General features: G+C 40.1%; 1 protein-coding gene across 1 annotated transcript in view; it reads right to left on the bottom strand.

Moving 5' to 3' along the window:
* The window catches only part of LOC140342516 (Fc receptor-like protein 5), a 50,072-nt gene that overhangs the window by 21,927 nt on the left and 7,420 nt on the right, over positions 1 to 20,725 (bottom strand). Inside the window, exons 5-9 of the mRNA XM_072428723.1 lie at positions 16,807 to 17,094; positions 15,193 to 15,441; positions 13,825 to 14,073; positions 8,869 to 9,156; positions 214 to 278 (exon numbers count right to left, since the gene is read on the bottom strand). Coding sequence (XP_072284824.1) covers positions 214 to 278; positions 8,869 to 9,156; positions 13,825 to 14,073; positions 15,193 to 15,441; positions 16,807 to 17,094 — 1,139 coding nt within the window. The remainder of the gene's footprint in view (positions 1 to 213; positions 279 to 8,868; positions 9,157 to 13,824; positions 14,074 to 15,192; positions 15,442 to 16,806; positions 17,095 to 20,725) is intronic.

The following is a 20,725-nucleotide window of genomic DNA, read 5'->3' as shown; positions in this document are numbered from 1 at the left end:
GGCGGAAGCAAAACACTCCTCAACAGCTGAAAAGGTTTGTAAGGCCACATCAGACCAGACTGAGATATCCGCACCTTTCCTTGTCATGTCTGTTAAAGGTTTAACCACAGTTGAGTAATTCAAAATAAATTTATGGTAGTAGTTGGTGACCCCCAAAAATCACATAAGCGCTTTCAGATTTTCGGGTCAATCCCAGTCCAACACCGCACGGACCTTTTCAGGATCCATCCGAAAACCTGAAAATGAGAGTAGGTAATCCAGGAATTGCACCTCCGGAACTGCAAAGACACACTTCTCCAATTTAGCATACAGTTTATTCTCTCTTAGGATCTGTAACACTTGATTCACATGGTCCTGAGTCTTCATGTCTGGAGACTAAATTAGTGTATCATCCAGATACACCACCACGGACCTGCACATCAGATGATTACCCAACGGTAATCCCGAGTGTGACTCGGGGTGGCTTTTACATTCAAAAAGCGGTAATCCCGAGTCACACTCGGGGTAACTTTAGTAGCCCCCCTTACCTTTGACCCGCGCTCCAGCGGCGATCGGATGGTCCCACTGTGATCCCGGGGCGCCGGTCCGTCAGGGGGTGTGGCCGGACAGGAAATTTAAAAGCAGATTACTGAGTAATCTGCTTTTAAATACCACCCGAGTCCTGGCCACGCAGCTGCTCGCATCAGCAGTGCGATGTGAAGCACAATGCAGGACTTCTGCATTGTGCTTTACATCTCACTGCAGATGCGAGCAGTAATAGCAAATTCCAGAGGTGACCAGGGGATGGAGAACACCTTAGTGCCGACAATCTGGCTGAACAAATCCGGGATCAATGGAAGGGGGTAAGGACCACATACAGTATTACGATTAAGCTCACAGAAGTCCAAACATGGTCTAAGAGTTCCGTCCTTCTTCTTAACAAGGAAAAATCCTGCAGCTACTGGAGATTTGGATGGTCTGATAGGACTTTTAGCCAAACTCTCAGTGATATATTTTTGCATGGCCGCCTTTTCGGATTTGGAAAGGCTATACAACCGAGACATAGGCAACTTAGCTCCGGGAATAAGGTTGATGGGGCAATCATACTCCCGATGTGGAGGTAACTCCTGGTCTCCACCTTCCAAGAATACATCAGAGAAATCAGAAATAAACTGAAAGTACAAACTTAGTGGTTGCCACACAAAGTGATGTGTTAAGACAGTTGTCTATGCAATAATCACTCCACTCAAGGATCTGTCTCGCTTGCTAATCGATGGTAGGATTAAGTTTGCTTAACCAGGGTGAACCTAGTACCAACGGAGCAGGCAGACCCTCCAGCACAAAACACGAGATGGATTCCTGATGAAAATCACCCACTTTTAAAAGGATGTCCTGCACCATTTGTTACAAACATTTCTATGTGAGTAGAGCGGAATGAATTGCAAACACCAAGATATTTTTGTCTAATGTACTTGTCAACCCATGCATACGGACAAACTGACCATCAACTAGGATAACCCTTGCAACACTGTCAATAAACACTAAACACATTTTTTTTCTTTTGTTTTCACCTTGGTGTTGAACATAAGGGCAGATGTTAACAAAATGTCCCTGTTTCCAAAGAAAAAGCAGAGTCCTTTCTTAGGCCTAAAGTTGTCATCCCCAGATCCAGGGGTAGCACCCCCCAACTGCATTGGTTCGTCACTAGACATGAACTCAAGGGTCTCCCCACCCAAAGTATCAGAGGGGGCCGCCATCTTATATGATAGAACGTCCTGAGATTGAGGAACCTTGTATCTCTCCCTCAGGCGTCAATCAATATGTACAGCAAGGGACATAGCCACTTCTAATGACTCAGGGTGTTCGTGAAATGCCAACGCGTCCTTCAGATTCTCGGATAACTCTTGACAGAATTGACTACAGAGAGCTGGATCGTTCCATTCCGTATCTGTAGCCCATCTCCTAAATTCAGAGCAATAGGTCTCCACAGAATGGTCGGCAATGAAAAAGCCTAAGACTGAGCGTCACCTTTAAGCAAATAAATGATTATACCCACTCTTTGACTCTCGTCCCCAGAAGAGTGAGGACGTAGTTTAAATATAATTTACACGACTCTCTGAACTGAATAAAGTTGTCACTTCCCCCAGAAAATCTGTCCGGGAGAGCAACCTTAGGTTCAGGGCAGGGCTGGTTCCCGCTGCCGGAACCAGCCTCCTGTGGACTCTGGATCTTTAAGACGGTCGTGCGGAGGTCAGCTACCTACAAAGACATCCCCTGCAGTTGTTCAGAAATAGCACCCATCGCCGCACTGACATAAACAAAATGGAGGTTTTGGGCGGTTGATAATGTCACGGGATGGGGGGGAGAGGAACACTAAAATGAACACAGGAAGATAATGACAAGGGACTAGACCTCCAAGCTAGGGAGAGGGAAATGGGAGACCCTAAATCTAGCCCTGACTCCTGTCAGTATGAATAGACCCTGAAGGTGGGAGGATTCATACACCAGAACCTAGATCCCAGTAGCCCTGATATGCCCTAGGAGTAGTGACGGGGTATGAGACTACTGGTTCCTTCCCAGATGAAAGAACCAGCGTCTCCCTGAGGCCTAGTAACAACTAAAATACAAAGAAAAGTAAAATTATCTTCAATTGAAATGGTTGAGCAGGAACTAACGAGAACTAAACAGAGAATATCAACCACGTGACCTGAAGTGTAAGGCCAGGCTAAATAGAGGATTAGTAATGATAACAAGCTGCAGCTGAGACCAGAGGTAAATCTTGGGCTCCACATGTTATCTGTACCAGTTGTTCCAATTGACTGCGTGACTGGCTAAATCGGCTTAAAGCAGCAATGCCATTTCCAATACCAATGGTGTGTAGAGAACCAGAAGACTATCTAATTGACTGCTTTTTTTTTTCCAGAGTCAACAAAAGTGGATTCTCTGGTAAAACTAGGCACAAAATTGTGTATCCCAGCCTTGACTTTGCAATTACGCCTGTTCCCCATGATGATTCATTGCCAGTTCTGGTACCGCCACATGATGAACTTGCTTCTGTGGAAGGTGATGAGGAATGCGCTGGCGTTGCAGCCAGTTACAACCCTGAATCATCTGATCCTGACTACTTGGCCGATGAAGATTCAGAACCAGAGACCTTTACACAAGCAGAGCTGAGTGATCTCGTTCGTGATCTAAATCTCTCCAAAGACAAAGCAGAACTTCTTGCCTCAAGGCTTAAACAGAAGCACTTGCTTGCAAAGGGTGTAACTGTAACTCACTACAGAAAAGGAAATCATAACTTGACAACATTCTTCACTAGTAATGGCTCACTGTGCTACTGTCATGATATAAATGCGCTCTTTACAGTTTGTCATAAGAGCATGCTCTATCTGAATGGCGTATCTTCATTGATTCCTCTAAAAGATGCTTGAAAGCAGTCTTACTGCATAATGGTAATTCCAAACCAAGTTTACAGATTGCCCATTCCATTAACCTAAAGGAGTCCTATGACAACATGAAGTTACTACTTGAAGCAATCCAGTATAAAACACACCAGTGGAACATCTGGGGGATCTAAAGGTCATTGGCTTGCTGATGGAAATGCAAGGCGGATTTACAAAATATTGCTGTTTTCTATGCCTGTGGGACAGCCGATCTATGGGGTACCATTACGTCAAGCCTGATTGGCTACCAAAAGATACCTATAAGCCCGGAACAAGCAGTGTCAATTTTCTGTCTATCTGCATAAATTATTTCTGCCACCTCTCCAAATCAAGATAGGCTTCATGAAGGATCTTGTAAAGGCCATGGGTAAATCAATCTCCATGGGTTTTCAGTACCTTGTTGAAAAGTTTCCAAACAAAACCCCTGCAAAAATGAAGGAAAGAATATTTATAGGGCCACAGATCTGTTTTGCAGGATGATGTTTTCAATCTCTCTCAGCAGCTGAGCTAGAAGCTTGCGATGTATTCAAGCGGCTGTGTGAAAATTTCCTGGGCAACCACAAGTCCCTGCATTCAAGGAAGTTTAGAATCTGCTTGATTCATACCAGAAACTGCGTTGTTGCATGTCATTAAAAATACATTTCTTGCACTCACATGTAGAATTCTTCCCGGAAAATCTTGGTATGGTGAGTGACGAACAAGGAGAACGTTTTCACCAGGACATTCAGTTAATGGAGCACTGCTACCAATGTTTCTGGAATGAAAGTATTATGGCTGACTACTGCTGGATGCTGTACCGCGACAATCCAAAGAGTACACAAGAAAATCATACTCTAAGCATTTCTGAAGAAACAATGGTACCTGACTGACACTGTTCAGTAGATCTATACCCCAGTGTGCCTTATTTTACTTCTTACTGAAGATGTATTAACATTCACTTTAACAGTGCTTACGTTTTAGTTCAAAATACAGTACATTTAATTACAATGGTTACTATATTAGTACTCATAACTCAGGAACTCATAACTGTTAGTGAAAAACTGAAAACAGATTTGAAACCTGCTTGAAAACGAATTTAGAAAAGTTTGCTGTGGTTTCTGATGATTATCAAAACTCATTTTTTGTTGACTGGTGATGTAAAATAAAAATACACCTAAATTTGCAGAGGTGACTGAGCAAACCTAGAATAGATTAGTCCTGCATTCAAAACATTGCAAGCAAAAAGCACATGAATTTAAAGAAATCTATTCCAGGTTTGCTGGATCACCCAACTTTACTGATGAAGTGTATCCTCTCCATCCTAGGAGAGCTTTAATAAATCAGGCCCATTGTGAGAGCAGAGGAGTTGGCATCGCTCCTTCAGGGTAAAGGTTCATGACAAAAAAAGTGGTGGTACCATGGTGGAAGGTTTGGTTCAGTGCATAGTCTGTCACATGTATGGACAAATGCAGCAACAGCTCCTAGGTAAATACCGCTGTGACAAATGTGAGCAAGTCGCCTTTCTGGTATCTCACATTCGAGAGCTGGAGAAGCGCATTGCAACTCTGAAATCACTGGATCACCTTGAGAGGGGTCTCCTGTTCACTGAGCAGGCAGTTAATGACTTAGATGTGGAGGGCTGAGAGGAGAGTAAGGATGAACATGTAGGGAGTTGGGTTATTGTAAATGAAGGGAGTGGTGGGGCACCCAGAAAAGGAAGGCACCTCAACATGTTTGCAAAACTATATGAAGATGTGCAGGTGGCAGACCCAGTGGTGGCAACTCTAGATGTTACTGATACCCCTAACAGCCAGTAGAGCAGCCCATCTAGTAGTGGTGGGGAGGGAAACATACGAAGGAAAAGACAATTGGTAGTCATAGGTGATTTTATGAACAGGAGGACGGGTAGAATAATTTGTCACCTAGATCCCTTCAACTGAATGGTTTGCTGTCTCCCTGGTGCCAGGGTTCAGCATGTGGTGGACCGAGTGGGCAAACTACTGTGGAGGGCTAGACAGGACCAGCTGTCTTGGTCCATGTTGGAACCAATTACAATATAGATGGAAGATGGAGGATCCTTCAAAAATCAGTTTAGGGAACTAGGTTTCAAGCTGAAGAAAATTATCTCCAAGGCTATGTTCTCTGGAATATTGCCTGTGCCATGGGCAACACAGGAAAGGCAGAGGGATCTTTGTTCTTCACATGACTGGGCTATCAATATTCCTGGGTATATTCTCTTTTGTAAAGACAGAGTAAAAACGAAGGGGTGGTGGTGTCTGTCTTTTTGTGAGAAGTCATCTAAAAGTGAATTTGAAAGAAGAAATTGCGGATCGAACAAGCGATGAGGTTGAGGCATTATGGGTGGAGTTGAATAACACACAATTAATGATTGGAGTCTGCTATAGCCCCCCAGTACTAAGGAAGAAATATGAAATCAACTACTAGAACAGAACAAACAGCAAAAAGTGGAAGTGATTAATTCATGGGAGATTTCAACTACCCTGACATTGACTGGAGTATTGGCACTACAGGAACAGCAAAAGGGAGGAAATGTGTGAATGTAATACAAGATATTTTTATGGTACAGTTTATAGAGGCCCCAACTAGAAATTATAATCTGCTGGACCTAGTTCTTTCTAGCAATGCAGAGTTTATAACAAATGTGCATATAAATGTGAATCTGGGTAGCAGTTAATATAATATGATTTCATTTAATGTTAGCTGTAAACAGGAGGCAAAAACAGGAAAGATAAAAACATTTAATTTTAAGAGAGCACATTTTCCATTATAAGGCTCTCTGTGACTTGGTGACACTATTAAAAGCCATATTTAATTTTTTCTGCCTTATGAATATTCATATTATTATTTCAGTCAAATGTGATACTAATGTATCCCTTTTTCACAACTTTTGAAAAAGATATGTAAGTTTTCTATGATGTTGTTATATTTACACACACAATTATATTAAGAATATTGTCTTGACTATTGTAGCTTGCTGCACAATCCTCCAATCCCCTGTGGAAGCCAAATAGGCGAAACGCGTTAGGTAGGAAACCCAATTGACAAGCTTGGTCATTTGACATTTTGTGTGCGACTGTAACTCGCAACTGTATAACTATATAACTGTAACTAAATAAGTGTAATGTGTTCCTAAATATCTTTTATAGAAACTTATTTGTGTATGAATAAACTTTATGTTTTATCAGTTGTTGCAATTTTGCCAAAAAAGCCTCTCTTTCTCCCTATTTTTCCCTTAACTATGTCACTATGAGGCTTGGCAATGGCCAGAATAATCTGGCTTTAAGAATGTAAAAAATAAGTTCCTGTTTAGGTATACTCTCTATAGTCTAATTTACTATGTAGTTAATGTTGGGGAGGAATTCAAAGGAATAAAACCCTGTAACTTAATCAGTACCTAGCACCATAAAAGATTTCTTAAACAGGAGATATTCAAAGGTCTCATTTTTTCCTTAGTCCAGGATGGAGGGTGGAGTCACACATATCATCCCTTTTTAACCATATTTGCCCCGAGATACTGTTGTATTGTGCAAATATAGCTTAGGATATTTAGGAATAAATGAATCTATAATATTAGACTATGATCTACCCACAAAAATGAGGAAACTTCAATGTGTATGTAAATGAATAAACTTCAATGTGAGAAATGTGAAAACCTTTTATTTTTATGTAAGCGTTTTAGTACTAAGCTTGGCTAAAGCTCCATTCAGCACTTCTGTTCCATTCTATTTTATTATCTTAATATATACAGTATATTTGTGGAGTAGAAACCATATTGTGAGTCCATTGTGAAGTCAAAGCTCCAATAAATGGTGTTCCTGATGAATAATTCACTTGTATAACACTCAGGTGAAAATTCGGATCCACTGTGCAGAGTATTCTTCCATCACTTAGAGGAGGGGATAACTTCGGTCTTGATGTGATGGGCAAGAAAACAACATGTGAGGACCAACACACAGCCGCTCAGTGCCAGACGTATTATAGTTACTGTTGTATAATCCATCTTCCGCTGTTCTGAGAGAAGTGAGAAGAGTACAGCTCAATTGGGGTATTTGAGAAACGCTAAAAATATTGAAAAATCTACAATATTTGCACCAGTTAGTACATGTATTCCCTTTCATTCCCTTCCCATTTATAAAGAGGAAGAACAATAGAGAAAGTTCACTGGGATCTTTATAATCCCATTAGGTATATTACATATATATTATATATGTAACCCTAAGGCTAAATAGTGGGACTACGGTTGTATTCCTCAACCCTGTTCTGTTTCATAGCTGATGGTATAGTTCCTTTTCTAAGAGGATTTGATGTAAAGATGTATAACTCATCCTAAAGAGGACATCAACTAATAATAGTGGGCATGACAAGTTCCTATTACTTTTGTGTCCATTCTGGATGGTAAAAAGGTATTGTAAATGGTGTGACAAGGTTGACCAGTAATAGAAAAGAAAGAGTCTTGTGCATGTTCACAAGCAGTGTTTTCCCTGCAGTGTCCTGGATATATGATAGACGGGAGCTTATCTGTGTGCCATGTTTAAATATGCCCGTTAGGTTTAACCCTTTTATGTCTGTTTTAGGAGGCCAAACACTACGATCGAGGGTCAGGCTCAGAGTCTAGTAGCTGAACCAGAAAGCAAGCTCTTAGGGAAGGCAGGCCTGGTTTGATAGCAATATAATCCAAGAGGCGTAATCAGAGTACTTGGTAAATCAGCAGCCATAGATCAGTACACAGGAGCAAACAGGATCAGTGTTAACAAACACAAGATATTGGCAGGAGCACAATAATGCGGCATACAACCCTTGCAATCCTTTTAAAGAAAGTAGCTGGGAGGAGCACAGGAGTTCATCAAAGAATAGTATAAAGCAAGGTTTACCAAAGTAATCAGATACGGAGCTATCTAGCACTTCAGGTGGCAAAGGGGGCCATGACCACTAGGGGGGCAGCATTATAACATCATCTGTGCAGAAAATAAACCTGCTGCTGCTCTCTTACCAGTTTTACAGTACCAGGAAGCATAATGTGAAAGTGATTGTACCAAGGTCACATACACTCCTGATATCTGTGGGGGTGCAATTTGTATTGAAGGTATGACTCTTCTCTACATTCCATTAATCCATTCTTTACCCCCCCCCCCCCCATGCCGGAACTAAGCCCTATCACAGTCATGGAGTTGAGGGGTTTTGCACAGCTGCTACCTTATCTAGGGTCTGTGGACCATCCAGTCCATCTCTGGACCTCAGTAATCTACTTTATCTTTCACAATGGGGATATTTATAAATCAGCTTTACTATCAGACATTTTACACAATATGACCAGAGCATAGATGGGAAAGAACTGGAACTGACAGATTCAGATTTACTTTATAAACTGTGGTTTATAAATAATATCTGTTTGTTTTAGGTTTTGTCTCATGGAATGATCCTAAAATCCTGTCAATTACACACTCACCTTGTATCTGGATAAATAATTCTTCACTCCTTTTTCTGACATTGTTATTTGCATTTCTCACTTCACAGGAATAATTCCCAGAATCCTCCAGCTGAGCGGACTGGACTTTATATTTATTGGATGAACTAAAGTTCTTCACTTCTTGTCCATCTCTGTAGAAAGCAAACTGCAGTTCTGTCTTCATTCTGAGCCGACTGAGGTTTGTGTTACACACCAGGGTCATAGTAGTACCAGCAGTTGTTATATTACTGTAGGGTATTGCAGTAATATCTGGCTTTGAAAACAGTTCTGGGATAAAAAAGGCAAATATTATAATTATTACAATGGAAAATAAAGCAACAAGAGCATTTAATTGTGCAACTGAATTAGTAAAATGTTGCTTATCATAATAAAACATTTTCCATAAACAAAAATATCCCTTAGTGGAGCAGACTGAAATCCATAATGATTACATAAACTAAATCTCTGAACATTCTGTCCATCGCTGTGTAACACTTTGGGAGACAGGGCCACTAGGGGGCGCTATGGCTGGCACGGAAGTAGTGTGAGCCCTGGGAAGGGCCAAGGTGCAGAGTCTAAGCAGTAACCAGCCTCTAGTGGTGAGGATGTTGCACTGCTGGTTACTGCCAGGTTGCAGTCCTTGGGCACACCAGGGTTGGCAGGAGGATACATGGTACCAAATCACTAAGCAGTAGAATAGTCAAGGAAGGCCGGGGTCAAGGCAGGCAGCAAGCAAGGAAGGTCAGATAAAACACCAGGGGTCGAATACCAGGGATCCAGGAAATAGACACCAGTGACACAGGGGCCACCACAGACAGAGGTAACACAGGAGACACTGGAAGCAACAGGAGGCACAGGTGACAGAAGAATATCCACAGACAGAGGAACACTGGAACAGCACAGGGATTTGGCTGGTAAACAACAGACTGGGAAACAAGGGGTTAACACAGGAGCTGGACAAAGGAAACACTGAATTAGGCAACAGGTGTACAGGAACTACCGTGTTTCCCCGAAAATAAGACACTGTCTTATATTTTTTTGGGCTTCCAAAAACACACTAGGTCTTATTTTCAGGGTAGGTCTTATATACTTTTTTTAATGAAAAAAAAACACCATATTCCCAAATTCCCCTTACAAATTCCCCTTCTGATCACTCTGTGCTTTTTTTTCACTGTTCGGCAGTTAGGACATGGAACAGCAGGTGGCGCTGTGCCGGTTTCTTTCGCTCTGCTTTACAAACAGGAAAAGACACGATGCTGGCAGAGGAGAGAAGAGAGACACGCTGCAGCCAGAGACACACGCAGGATCGCGTATCAGGTGAGTATATTATTTTAATTTTTTTTTTTTTAACACATTTTTAAGGGCTCACTAGAACAAGCCTGGTTACATGCACTTCAACTTCTGACAGGCGAAGTGCATGTAATATCACTCCGCCTGTGACAGGAGCCGGAACTACAAGGAAAGCATCGGCTTGTGCGGCTGTGTGTTAGCCCGCTGTGTGTACGCCCGCTGTCTCCCGCTCAGTGAGTACTGTTTTAATTTATGTTTGTTTATTTTTTTATTTTTTTTTTTATTTTTCTACTAGGTCTTATTTTCGGGGTAGGTCTTATATTAGGGCAGGTTGGGGGAAAAGTGCTAGGTCTTATTTTTGGGGTAGGTCTTACTTTCGGGGAAACACGGTAGCTCAGCAGAGGGGCTTGGCACTAGTGGAGACATGTTGCAGTAAGTTTAGTGCTTTTCTTCTCTTTTTTCTGTAATTTGATGATGCTTGAGCTGGGCAGGAGGGCTGTGGGTGAAGAAAGAAAGTCAGGAGTGAATGACCACTTGTTGAGGTTAATCTGCCACAAACAAAATGGCCGCTTCTTTACATATACCTAATGTTTTATTTTTCATGGATGGAAGCTGATACAACCAGTGCCAATAGGGGGACTGATATTCCAGTGCAAGTTTAGGTTTGGAGTTTAGTTTCACTTGGAACCAGGAAATAGAGACACAGGGGCCACACTGGAGACAACAAGAGGCACAGGTGACAGAGGAATATACTCAGACAGTACTGACAGTAAAACAAAACACTGGCCAACAAGGGGTTAACACAGGAGCTAGACAGGGGAAGCACTGAATTAAATAACAGGGGTGAAGGAAACACTCAGCAGAGCTAGGGGGGCTCGGTACTAGTGGAGACACGTTGCACAAACACTGAGCGCTGTGGCTGAGCTAACTAAATAGCAAGCGGTAAATAGGAGGCTATTTCCTGATTGGCCAGCGAGATGGGGAAACTGATAAAACGAGGAAGAGCAGGCGCGCCGAGAATCAGAACGGCCTGCATGTGCAGAATAAAGATGCCTGCGCTTTAGTGAGGAAGGGGCAAGTGTGACACTTTGCAATACATAAACAGAGATCTGTCCTCTGTCTAAGTTGAGCTAAGCTCTCCATGCATTTTTTTTTACAAAAACTTTTTATGAGGACCTACATATATTATCCAAAACAATTATTATCAAGTCAGTGTAATGTATGGGCTCAGTGCCAAATGATCATATTCCATGATGAATATGCGGTGATAATCATAATCTGGTTTTGCCGGTAAGACAAGGAAAGATGAGAATGCCAGGTTTCCCCAGCAACCAAAGCTAACACTGCACTGCATAAAATAGCTTTGTCACCAGAAACTCAGAGTGATCAAGCAGGTAAGACATATAAGTGCAACAGGGGCATCATCTGTCCCTTTCTCCAATAATGACTTGGCTGATTGAGCCAAGAAATGTTGTTCTACTTTAAATGATCTTTTGTGCATTATTGTCACCAGTGAATGACATTGTGTCCCAAGTGCAAAGTGATACAAACTGCCTGAGACAAGTTTGTTATACACTTTTGGTGGGGACACAGCACCATCTAGTGGCCTAAGTATAAATTGAGATTCTTCTCCTGTTGGCATTTTCTGGTCAAAACAAACTTGGTCTATATATGATAGATAATATGTAAACTTAAGAAACTGTGCAAATGAAAATCAGTTGTATCATGTTGTATCCATGATAGGTAAAACAACACATAATATAATTGAGAATACAAATCAAGAGAAGTACAGAGAATTCACTCAGATGTCCAGATACTGAAAATACACTCAGAATATAGCAGCACAAAGTTGTTGTATGTGACATTAATGTACATAAGGGAAGAGAATATTGTGTAAAACAAAATAAGTAATACCCCCTAGAGACATTGGCCCTGATTAAAGCTCTCCAAGGCTGGAGAGAATACACTTTCATCAGCGAAGCTGGGTGATCCAGCAAACCAAGAATAGATTTCCTAAAAGTAATTTGCTATTTGTTAGCAAATGTTTTCAATCCAGGACCAGATCCATTTCTGATTTGCTGGATTTAGCAAGCTTTAATAAATCAGGCCCTGTATGCGTTCTTGCAAAGTCTAATGGCAGATATATGTATCTATATTTTTACAAGATGAACACTGTTATTATTGGAAACTGTACAGCAAAGTCCCACTATGCTAATATCAATAAACCCAGCACACATGGTGTGCAAACCTTCCAGATCCACCCCGGATAAGTCTGCATTCCAGTAGGCTAAGGGTTCCCTTCCTTAAGGTTTTAAGATTCAGCTTGTTCAATAAATATGATAGATCCCCGTGAGTTAGAGAACCCAAACCCCTAGTGCACAGAATGTAACCCATACCTGCACCACCATGTAACCCTACAATACCAGTGCCCCCAGTCACCTAGTCACCTGTCTACACCCACCCTGAGCTCCTATATCACCATACAATACCAGTGCCCCCCAGTCACCTGTCTACATCTGCCCTGAGCCCTTGTAACCCCATAAAATGCCAGTGCCCCTCAGTCATCCGTCTACACCCAGCCTGAGCCCTTATACCCCATAAAATGCTGTCATGTACAAGGAAGATGGATCTTTACTTACCTTGAGTGTTAAAAGGAATATAGTAATTGTACTGCAATTTCTGTTTTAGCTTGGTGACAGGGTGTCTTAAAATACTTTTGAAATGACAACATACTAAGTGAATAATGTTTGCATAATTGAAGGCTGGGTTCATTGAATGCCACAACATCAGCCTAGGACAGATATCACCGAGTTCCCGCACAGTAACCCCAATTACTATGCCTAAAGAGCAGAAGCAACGCGCAGCTAGCAGTCTCGGAAGGTTGACCTCCAATGTCATGTCTTCAACCCCGAATGGACTGACAAAATATTTAAAGCAGTCCAATGCAGCAACAAAGCCCTGTGTTTAGTGTGCAACGACACCAACAGCACTTTCAAGTGGTCGAATCTCAAGGGGCATTTTGATGCCAAGCACGTACACACATACAGAGACTACACCGCGGATGAGCGAAAGACTGAGGCTGCTCGCTTGCAGTCCCGGATGGAAAAAACCTTTTCCTTGGACACCTTGTTTCTTCTGGCCTAGTATGCCTTCTTGGCCTCCTGAAATGGCCTAGTAGTCCAAAAAGATTGCCGACCCTTGGCCTAGGAAGTTGTAGTCTGTCTGTAGAAGGTGTTCCAACTCACAGTTGGCAGTGATAGTACGGACATACATGTATTTTACATGGTTACATTTACAGACAAAGCAAATTGAAGGTAAAATATAAATGTAAACATGTGTTTTTAACGCTGGTAGAAGGGTTTCCATTGCATTGGAATTTAGCTCATTAGTGTCTGTGGGTTTTTGCTCCAAGACAAATGACAATTGGCAAATCTGGCTCCAAAAAATTGAGACACTTGGGTTTACAATGTGGGAAGATGTAAATCCTTTAAATAACATTGCTGAAATGCCTTAAAGCTGTAGGGGTGGGGCAGGGGGAGCGTTCTCCAATCTGTTTGACAATGTTATGTTTCAGGCACAGTGCAACTAACAAATAAGCCAAGATCAAGAAAAGAATTTTGGAAATTGCAAACCTAAATTCACCTAAATTTGCTACCAAGGATTTACCTGTATAAGAAATAGTGATGTTAGCACTTGAGTAGATTGTAGATTGGATTTGTTTTGTACATCTGTAGGTGTCTGTCAGGTCTGTATATTTTATAGGCAGTAGATCGGGGTCAGTGGCCGATGTCTGGATTTTCTGATTGTTCCTGTAGAATATTGTCTGTCTTGCAGAACGTTCCTGTGGACTGTGACATCGGAGAGACACATCATCACCTTCATATACATAGAGCGGAGCCTGAAGGATGACCGGACCTACAAAACATTACATGATATCTGGTGAATCCATGGGCGTGTAAATTTCATGAATGAATCATCATCTTAGACAACATGTATGTATGATATCCAAAACACCTACTTTGAAATTCAATAAACTATCATTTTTTTTATTTTATGGAGATTATATACAGTTTTCTGTCCACACGACCCACAGAAGTAGGATTTATATTTGCTGTGATTATATTTTCTTGTCTCTGGTACTTCAAAGTGACAAATGTGCAGTTTAGAATTCCTTTATTTTTATATATAATCTTTGGTAGAACATTTTACCAAAATCAGGGATTTGTTTGGACTTTTAGTTATAATGAATGCAACAAAGGTATAGCACTATTTAAGAGCTCCATATCTATTTACAAAAGGTAAAACAATTTACTGTAGTAGTTAGTACATTGCATTAAAGACATCTAAAGGTAGCACATCTGAATAACTTATCTACATATTCATATTAAACAATAAAATAATGAAAAGTATTAAAATGCTTTGTCCTTTAACTGACTAGAACAGCACAGGCAAGCATTCATACTCCTTGTAGATTTAGCCATTCATTGATGGTAATGGTGAAGCCACCACATTGCTCACTTATAAAACTATTTATATTCATACTCTTATGATCTTTAGTCAACTAATATAAAAAAAACAAATGATTGATAAATTTGGTGTAAACATCATTGGCAGTTTATATCACTTGTTCAATTTAAATTAGGTAAATTAATGGCAGCAATACAAAAAGGGGTTTAGTTATAAGAAGCGTACAACTACAGCTTTTTAACAACTTTCAAATTGGGGTTTTTAGTTGCCACATTTTCATGTGAAACACAATATAAAAATTGTTGAAATGTATTATTATAATTATTATTATTTATTTCAGATATTTAAAAGTGGTATTTCCATACAATAAATAAATATTGCACAATGTACCCAAATTCAAGCAATTTGAAAGCTGAGTTGTTCACTTCTCATCGCTAAACCCTTTTTGTATTGACATGTATCGGATTTGCTTTCTATATTATCATATACCACTGAAAATTTAATTTTTTCTATGTAATGGTAGAAGTTAGTGACAACAGATGACAGAACATAAAAAACTCAACTTACCATCGGTAACACTCAGTGTGATCTTCTCACTTGTACCACCAATGTTGGTTGAACACCAGTAATCCCCATTGTCCTCTGTTTTAGCAGATACAATGGCATAGTCCTTTGATAAAGATATCAGCCTGGTATTATGGTACCATTCATAGTATGATGCAGCAGGCTCCACATTACAGCTCATTGTTATAAAATCATCCCTGAGGATCGTTTTCCAGTGTGGCTGTAACATCACCATAAGTCGTGCAGCAGATCCTGAAATGTATTTATTATTAATCAGACAGAGAAATATGTTCTGACTTATTCGGTATTAGGGACCTTTGCTAAGCTACACCTACAAGGTAAAATGGACTGTTTAAATATTTATAGCACAACACCCAGCAATGTGTGCACCAAAGTGTGGTGTTCTGTTCTCTCTCTCTCTCCCTTCATCTTTCTTCTCTATCTCTTCTCAGCACTCTCCCTGTGTCTCCTCTCTCCTTCTCCTAATCCTACCTATTTCACCCCTCATTCCCTCTCTGGGACCCCTATGAGCAATGTAAATATGGAGGTTTCTCTTCTGCTTATTGCAATACTTATCAATGTCAGTTGACAGAATGGAGGTGGGGGAGCAAAGCTGCTACCTTATCTGAGGTCTGTGCCTAAATCCATCTCTGGACAAGTAATCTGCTTTATTTCTCACTATTGGATATAACTGGAACAGACAGATTCACAAAACCTTATGGATTGTGGAATATATATATGTTTTTTATATGTTCATTTATATACAAATATATTAAACTTACCCCTCCTGCGAGCCTGGGGATCCCAGCCGCAGGGGGAGACGCCGCTGTAGCAGGCAGCATGGCCGAGGCTGCTGCTCTACTCGCAGCTTGTCTCTCTCTGCAGGCGGAGGGATCTGTCCTGGCCAAACTACTGTTCGGCCAGGCGGCATCCCCAGCATCTCTATGGACATGGTTACAGAAACTCTTGTTCTCAGCACTCCTTTGGATGTGCAAAGTAGTGCACGTCCCAGGGGTGCTGTGGGAAGAGGTGCGCGCGCTACCATGCATGCCTCTTGTACCCCCGAGGGCGTGGCACTCGGCTGCCTCGCCGTGGGGCAGGACATAGTTAGTTTGAATTCAGGTACCCTCCAATCAAATGGCGCCAGGTGGTGCAAGGTCATTGGTTACTCTGGCCATTTAAGAAGAACCTGTCCTGACCACCATTGCCCGCTATAAGCCTCTGTGAGCACAGTGTGCTTGGGTGTGTCCTTGTGTAGGTTTATGTTTATCCCGTTTGTCATTTCCATAGCGACCTGGTCTGAAACCTGACTCTTGCCTGAACTCTGCCTGCCCTGACCTCGGATTGTTAGTGACCATTCTTGTCTGCTGAGTGCCCTGACCTCGGATTGGTCCTGACCTGGCTTTGCTTTACCCTCCTGTACTTTGCTTATCGGACTTAACCCTTGTCTTGTTTTATGACAATAATACAATGTAATAAAACGATATCTGGAGTTGTTTGTGGTTTGTGTGCCCAGGCGCATTACAATATATATATATATATATATATATATATATATATATATATATATGTATGTTTTAAGTTGTGTCTCATAGAGTGAGACTATTACACACTCACCTTTTACCTGGATATATAAGTCTTCACTCCTTTTTCTGACATTGTTATTTGAATTTCTCACTTCACAGAAATAATTCCCGGAATCCTCCAGCTGAGCAGACCGAATTTCATATTGATTGGATAGACTAAAGTTCCTCACCTCTTGTCCATCTCTGTAGAAAGCAAACTGCAGTTCTGTCTTCATTCTGAGCAGGCTGAGGTTTGTGTTACACACCAGGGTCATAGTGTTACCAGCAGTTGTTATATTACTGTAGGGTATTGCAGTAATAGCTGGCTTTGAGAACAGTTCTAGGTAAAAAAGCAAACATTAAGCCTAATGAAATCTTAATATTATTATTACACAATATTTATATAGCACCATCATATTACGCAGCGCTGTACAAAGTCCATAGTGTCCCTACCATAGTCATTAATGTAGTCTAAGGTCAACTTAGGGGAAAGCCAATTAAGCCAACTGCATGTTTTTTGGATGTGGGAGGAAACCAGATTCCCTGAAGGAAACCCACGTAGACATGAGAAGAACCTACAAACTCCATGCAGATAGTGTCCTGGCTGGGATTGGAACCTGGGACCTAGCTCTGCAAAGACCGGAGTGCTAACCCCTGAATCACTGTGCATCTGAATAAGTAAAATTTTGCTTATAATTTCAAATAATTTTCCCCAACATAAATATCCTTTAGGGGAGCAGACTGAAATCCATAATGATTACATAGTGTAAATTTCCAACCATTCTGTCCATCTCCGCAGTACACAGAGATCTGTCCTCTGTCTGCATTGTTCTAAGCTCCTCATACATTTTATTTCCACAAAAACAATTTATGAGGACCTGTCTCTATTATACAATCGAATGTTGTCAAATCAGTGTAATTTATGAGTTCAGGGACATGTGATCAAATTCCATGATGAAAATGCGGAGATATTCAAAATCTACAAGTTTTATTGAAACTGATATCATCTGACCAAAATCAGCTTGGCCACACCCCTAATTTAAGACATACAATATATTAAAACATTAGTTGTTGAGTCTTTTGAAACCAGTTTACACCATTATATGAGATTTATCTTCTTAATATTAAAAAACTTTATTACATCTTATTAGCCTCCCTAGCGGTCTGATTATGTCAGTATTTTTAGTTAGTTTAGTTAGTAGGTCAAAAGCAGTACATTGTCCATTGCATGGAAATTTGTTGTTTAATATTGTAGGCCTGTAACTGTTGGGAATAACTCCCGGGTATTATAAAGTTTGCAACACAAATCATAAATTATAATATAATAAATTATTATAAATATTAATTCAAAAATAATATAATAACAAGAAATGTAATTTATTAAATTAATCAAAACAAAAACACTGAAATCTGCCCAAACAAGGGTGCAATATCATTGTTAAATTAATATTAATTATTTATTATTTGGATTTATTTTTTATCACTTTATTACGGTGATCAATGTGTTTAAAAGCAGCTTTTAAATATGTAATAATTTTATATACAACATACATACAACATATATTCATATATGAGAAAAATGCTTTCCAAGGATTATTAAACTAATAAGTTGATAACTTATGGTATTAAGTAAGTGTCACAATATGTTCAGTTTTTATCCAAACACTGGGCTTGGGTTTTTATTGAACCGAACATATTGTGACACTTACCTAATACCGTAAGTTATCAATTGATTAATTTATTCATATTTGAAAACCATTTTTCTCATATATGAATATATGTTGTATGTACAATTAATATATATTGTTTGGACTATATTGTAAAAATATTTTAATGCTCATTTTCCTTTAGTTTGCTATTTGGTTCCTTAAATCCCCTGAGGAAGCCTCTCTTGAGGCGAAACACGTCTCACTTATCCCATTGATTATATGAATGGCATTTGAAGTGTAACCAATATTCTTCAATTTTGTTCAGCATTTGTATTAGCTTTTTTTGTATATTTGAACTATTATATGTTAATCATTTTAATGTTTAGTAATTAATAAAGTAATGATTTTATTCACGATTTATTCACATTTATGATTTAAGAGTGCCGTTCAAAAGCTTACCTCTATTATTCTTCTCTCTTTGTATAATCTACAAGTATGTTAATCTAATCTAATGATTTAATAGCGCCATTTTCTTTCCCTTCTTCCTACGATCTTCAGCCATCTTGATTGGATTTGCCGGTACAACAGGGGAAGTTGGGAATGCCAGGTTTATTCTTAAAAAAATAGCTTTGTTGCCAGAAACTCAGAGTGATCAAGCAGGTAAGACATATAATTGCAGCAGGGACATCACCTGTCCCTTTCTGCAATAATGACAGGCTGACTGATCGAGCATTTGTAAAAGTAGACATTTAGTTTCACTTTTAATGATCTTTTGTGCATTATTGTATTTCACCAGTGAATGACATTGTGTCCCAAGTGCAAAGTGATACAAACTCAGACAATAGATTGTTATACACTTTTGGTGAGGACACAGCACCATCTAGTGGCCTGAGTATAAATTGAGACTCTTCTCCTAATAGCATTTTCTGGTAAAAACACACTTGGTGTATACTCAAGTATATATGGTAAAATACAAGTTAACATAAGAAACCCTGCAAATGAAAATCAATGGTATCATGCTGTATGCATGCATATAAAACAACACATACTAAAGATTAGAAAAAAGAGCAAGACGTAGTACTGAAAATACACTAAGAATAAAGCAGCACAAAGTTGTTGCGTATGACATTTTTGTACAAAAAGAATAATGTGTAAAACAAAAGAAGTAGTGCTGTGTAAAGTTCATATGTGAAAGAAGTTAGGAATTTAGAGCGTTTAAAACATTTAATAGTATCTATAGACTACACCAAGGTAAAGGCTTTTCAATTTTTAATTATTTAGGTTAATTTTTTGGACCTGCATGCGACTTATAACCCCATTAGCTGCATCTGACTCGCCACTAATAGCAATAGCATACCCATGCCTCTGAACATTTCCGATATGTTATTCCTATATATACTGCCTTTCCATTATGTATTATGTGCAGGCTAATATATCAGAACAGAGAGAGTCCCATGCATCCAATGTAGGCAAACACTCCTCATAATGGACTCAGCATTCAGTCATTATTTATATTAAAATCACCGGTTAGGGATGTTTGTCTTGGGAATCTGATATTATGTATACAGATACACATGCACTAATAACTGACGTTTGCATAGCACTGATGTATCACATGAAAAATCTGCAAACATTCAAGAAAATACATGCATTGTGGTCCACCTTTAAGCATGTGGCAAATTGGAATATATGCTGCCTAAAATATGCTCTCCTCCACTATGCCACTCACAGTTTTCCTGCAATGTCCAATGGCAGATATATGTATCTATATCCTTACAGAAAGATAAACACAGATATTATTGGAAACTGTAGAGCTAAGTTACAATATGTTGATATCAATACACCCAGCACACTGTGCAAATCTTCCCCATCCACCTGGGTTAAGTCTGCACTCTTGTGGGCTGAGCGTTCTATTCCTTTCAGGGATCCAGATTCAGCTTGTTCTATAAATATGAGAGATCCTAGTGAGCTATAACACCTAGCCACTTAAGTGCACAGAATTTTACCCATCCCTGCACCAACACAGTAGCCCCGCAATAGTAGCAGTGCCCCCCAGTCATCTGTTTACTCCCACCATGAGCCCCGATATCACTATACAATAGCAGTGCCCCCCAGTCATCTGTTTACTCCTACCCTGAGCCCCGATATCACCATACAATAGCAGTGCCCCCCAGTCATCTGTTTACTCCTACCCTGAGCCCCGATATCACCATACAATAGCAGTGCCCCCCAGTCATCTGTTTACTTCCACCCTGAGCCCCGATATCACCATACAAAAACCAGTACCCCCAGTCACCTGTCTACACCCACCCTGAGCCCCTA

The sequence above is a fragment of the Pyxicephalus adspersus genome, chromosome 12 (genome assembly GCF_032062135.1).
Source record: "Pyxicephalus adspersus chromosome 12, UCB_Pads_2.0, whole genome shotgun sequence".
Taxonomy (NCBI): domain Eukaryota; kingdom Metazoa; phylum Chordata; class Amphibia; order Anura; family Pyxicephalidae; genus Pyxicephalus; species Pyxicephalus adspersus.
The sequence above is the reverse complement of the archived record's forward strand: the minus strand, read 5'-3'. Positions and strand labels throughout refer to the sequence as shown.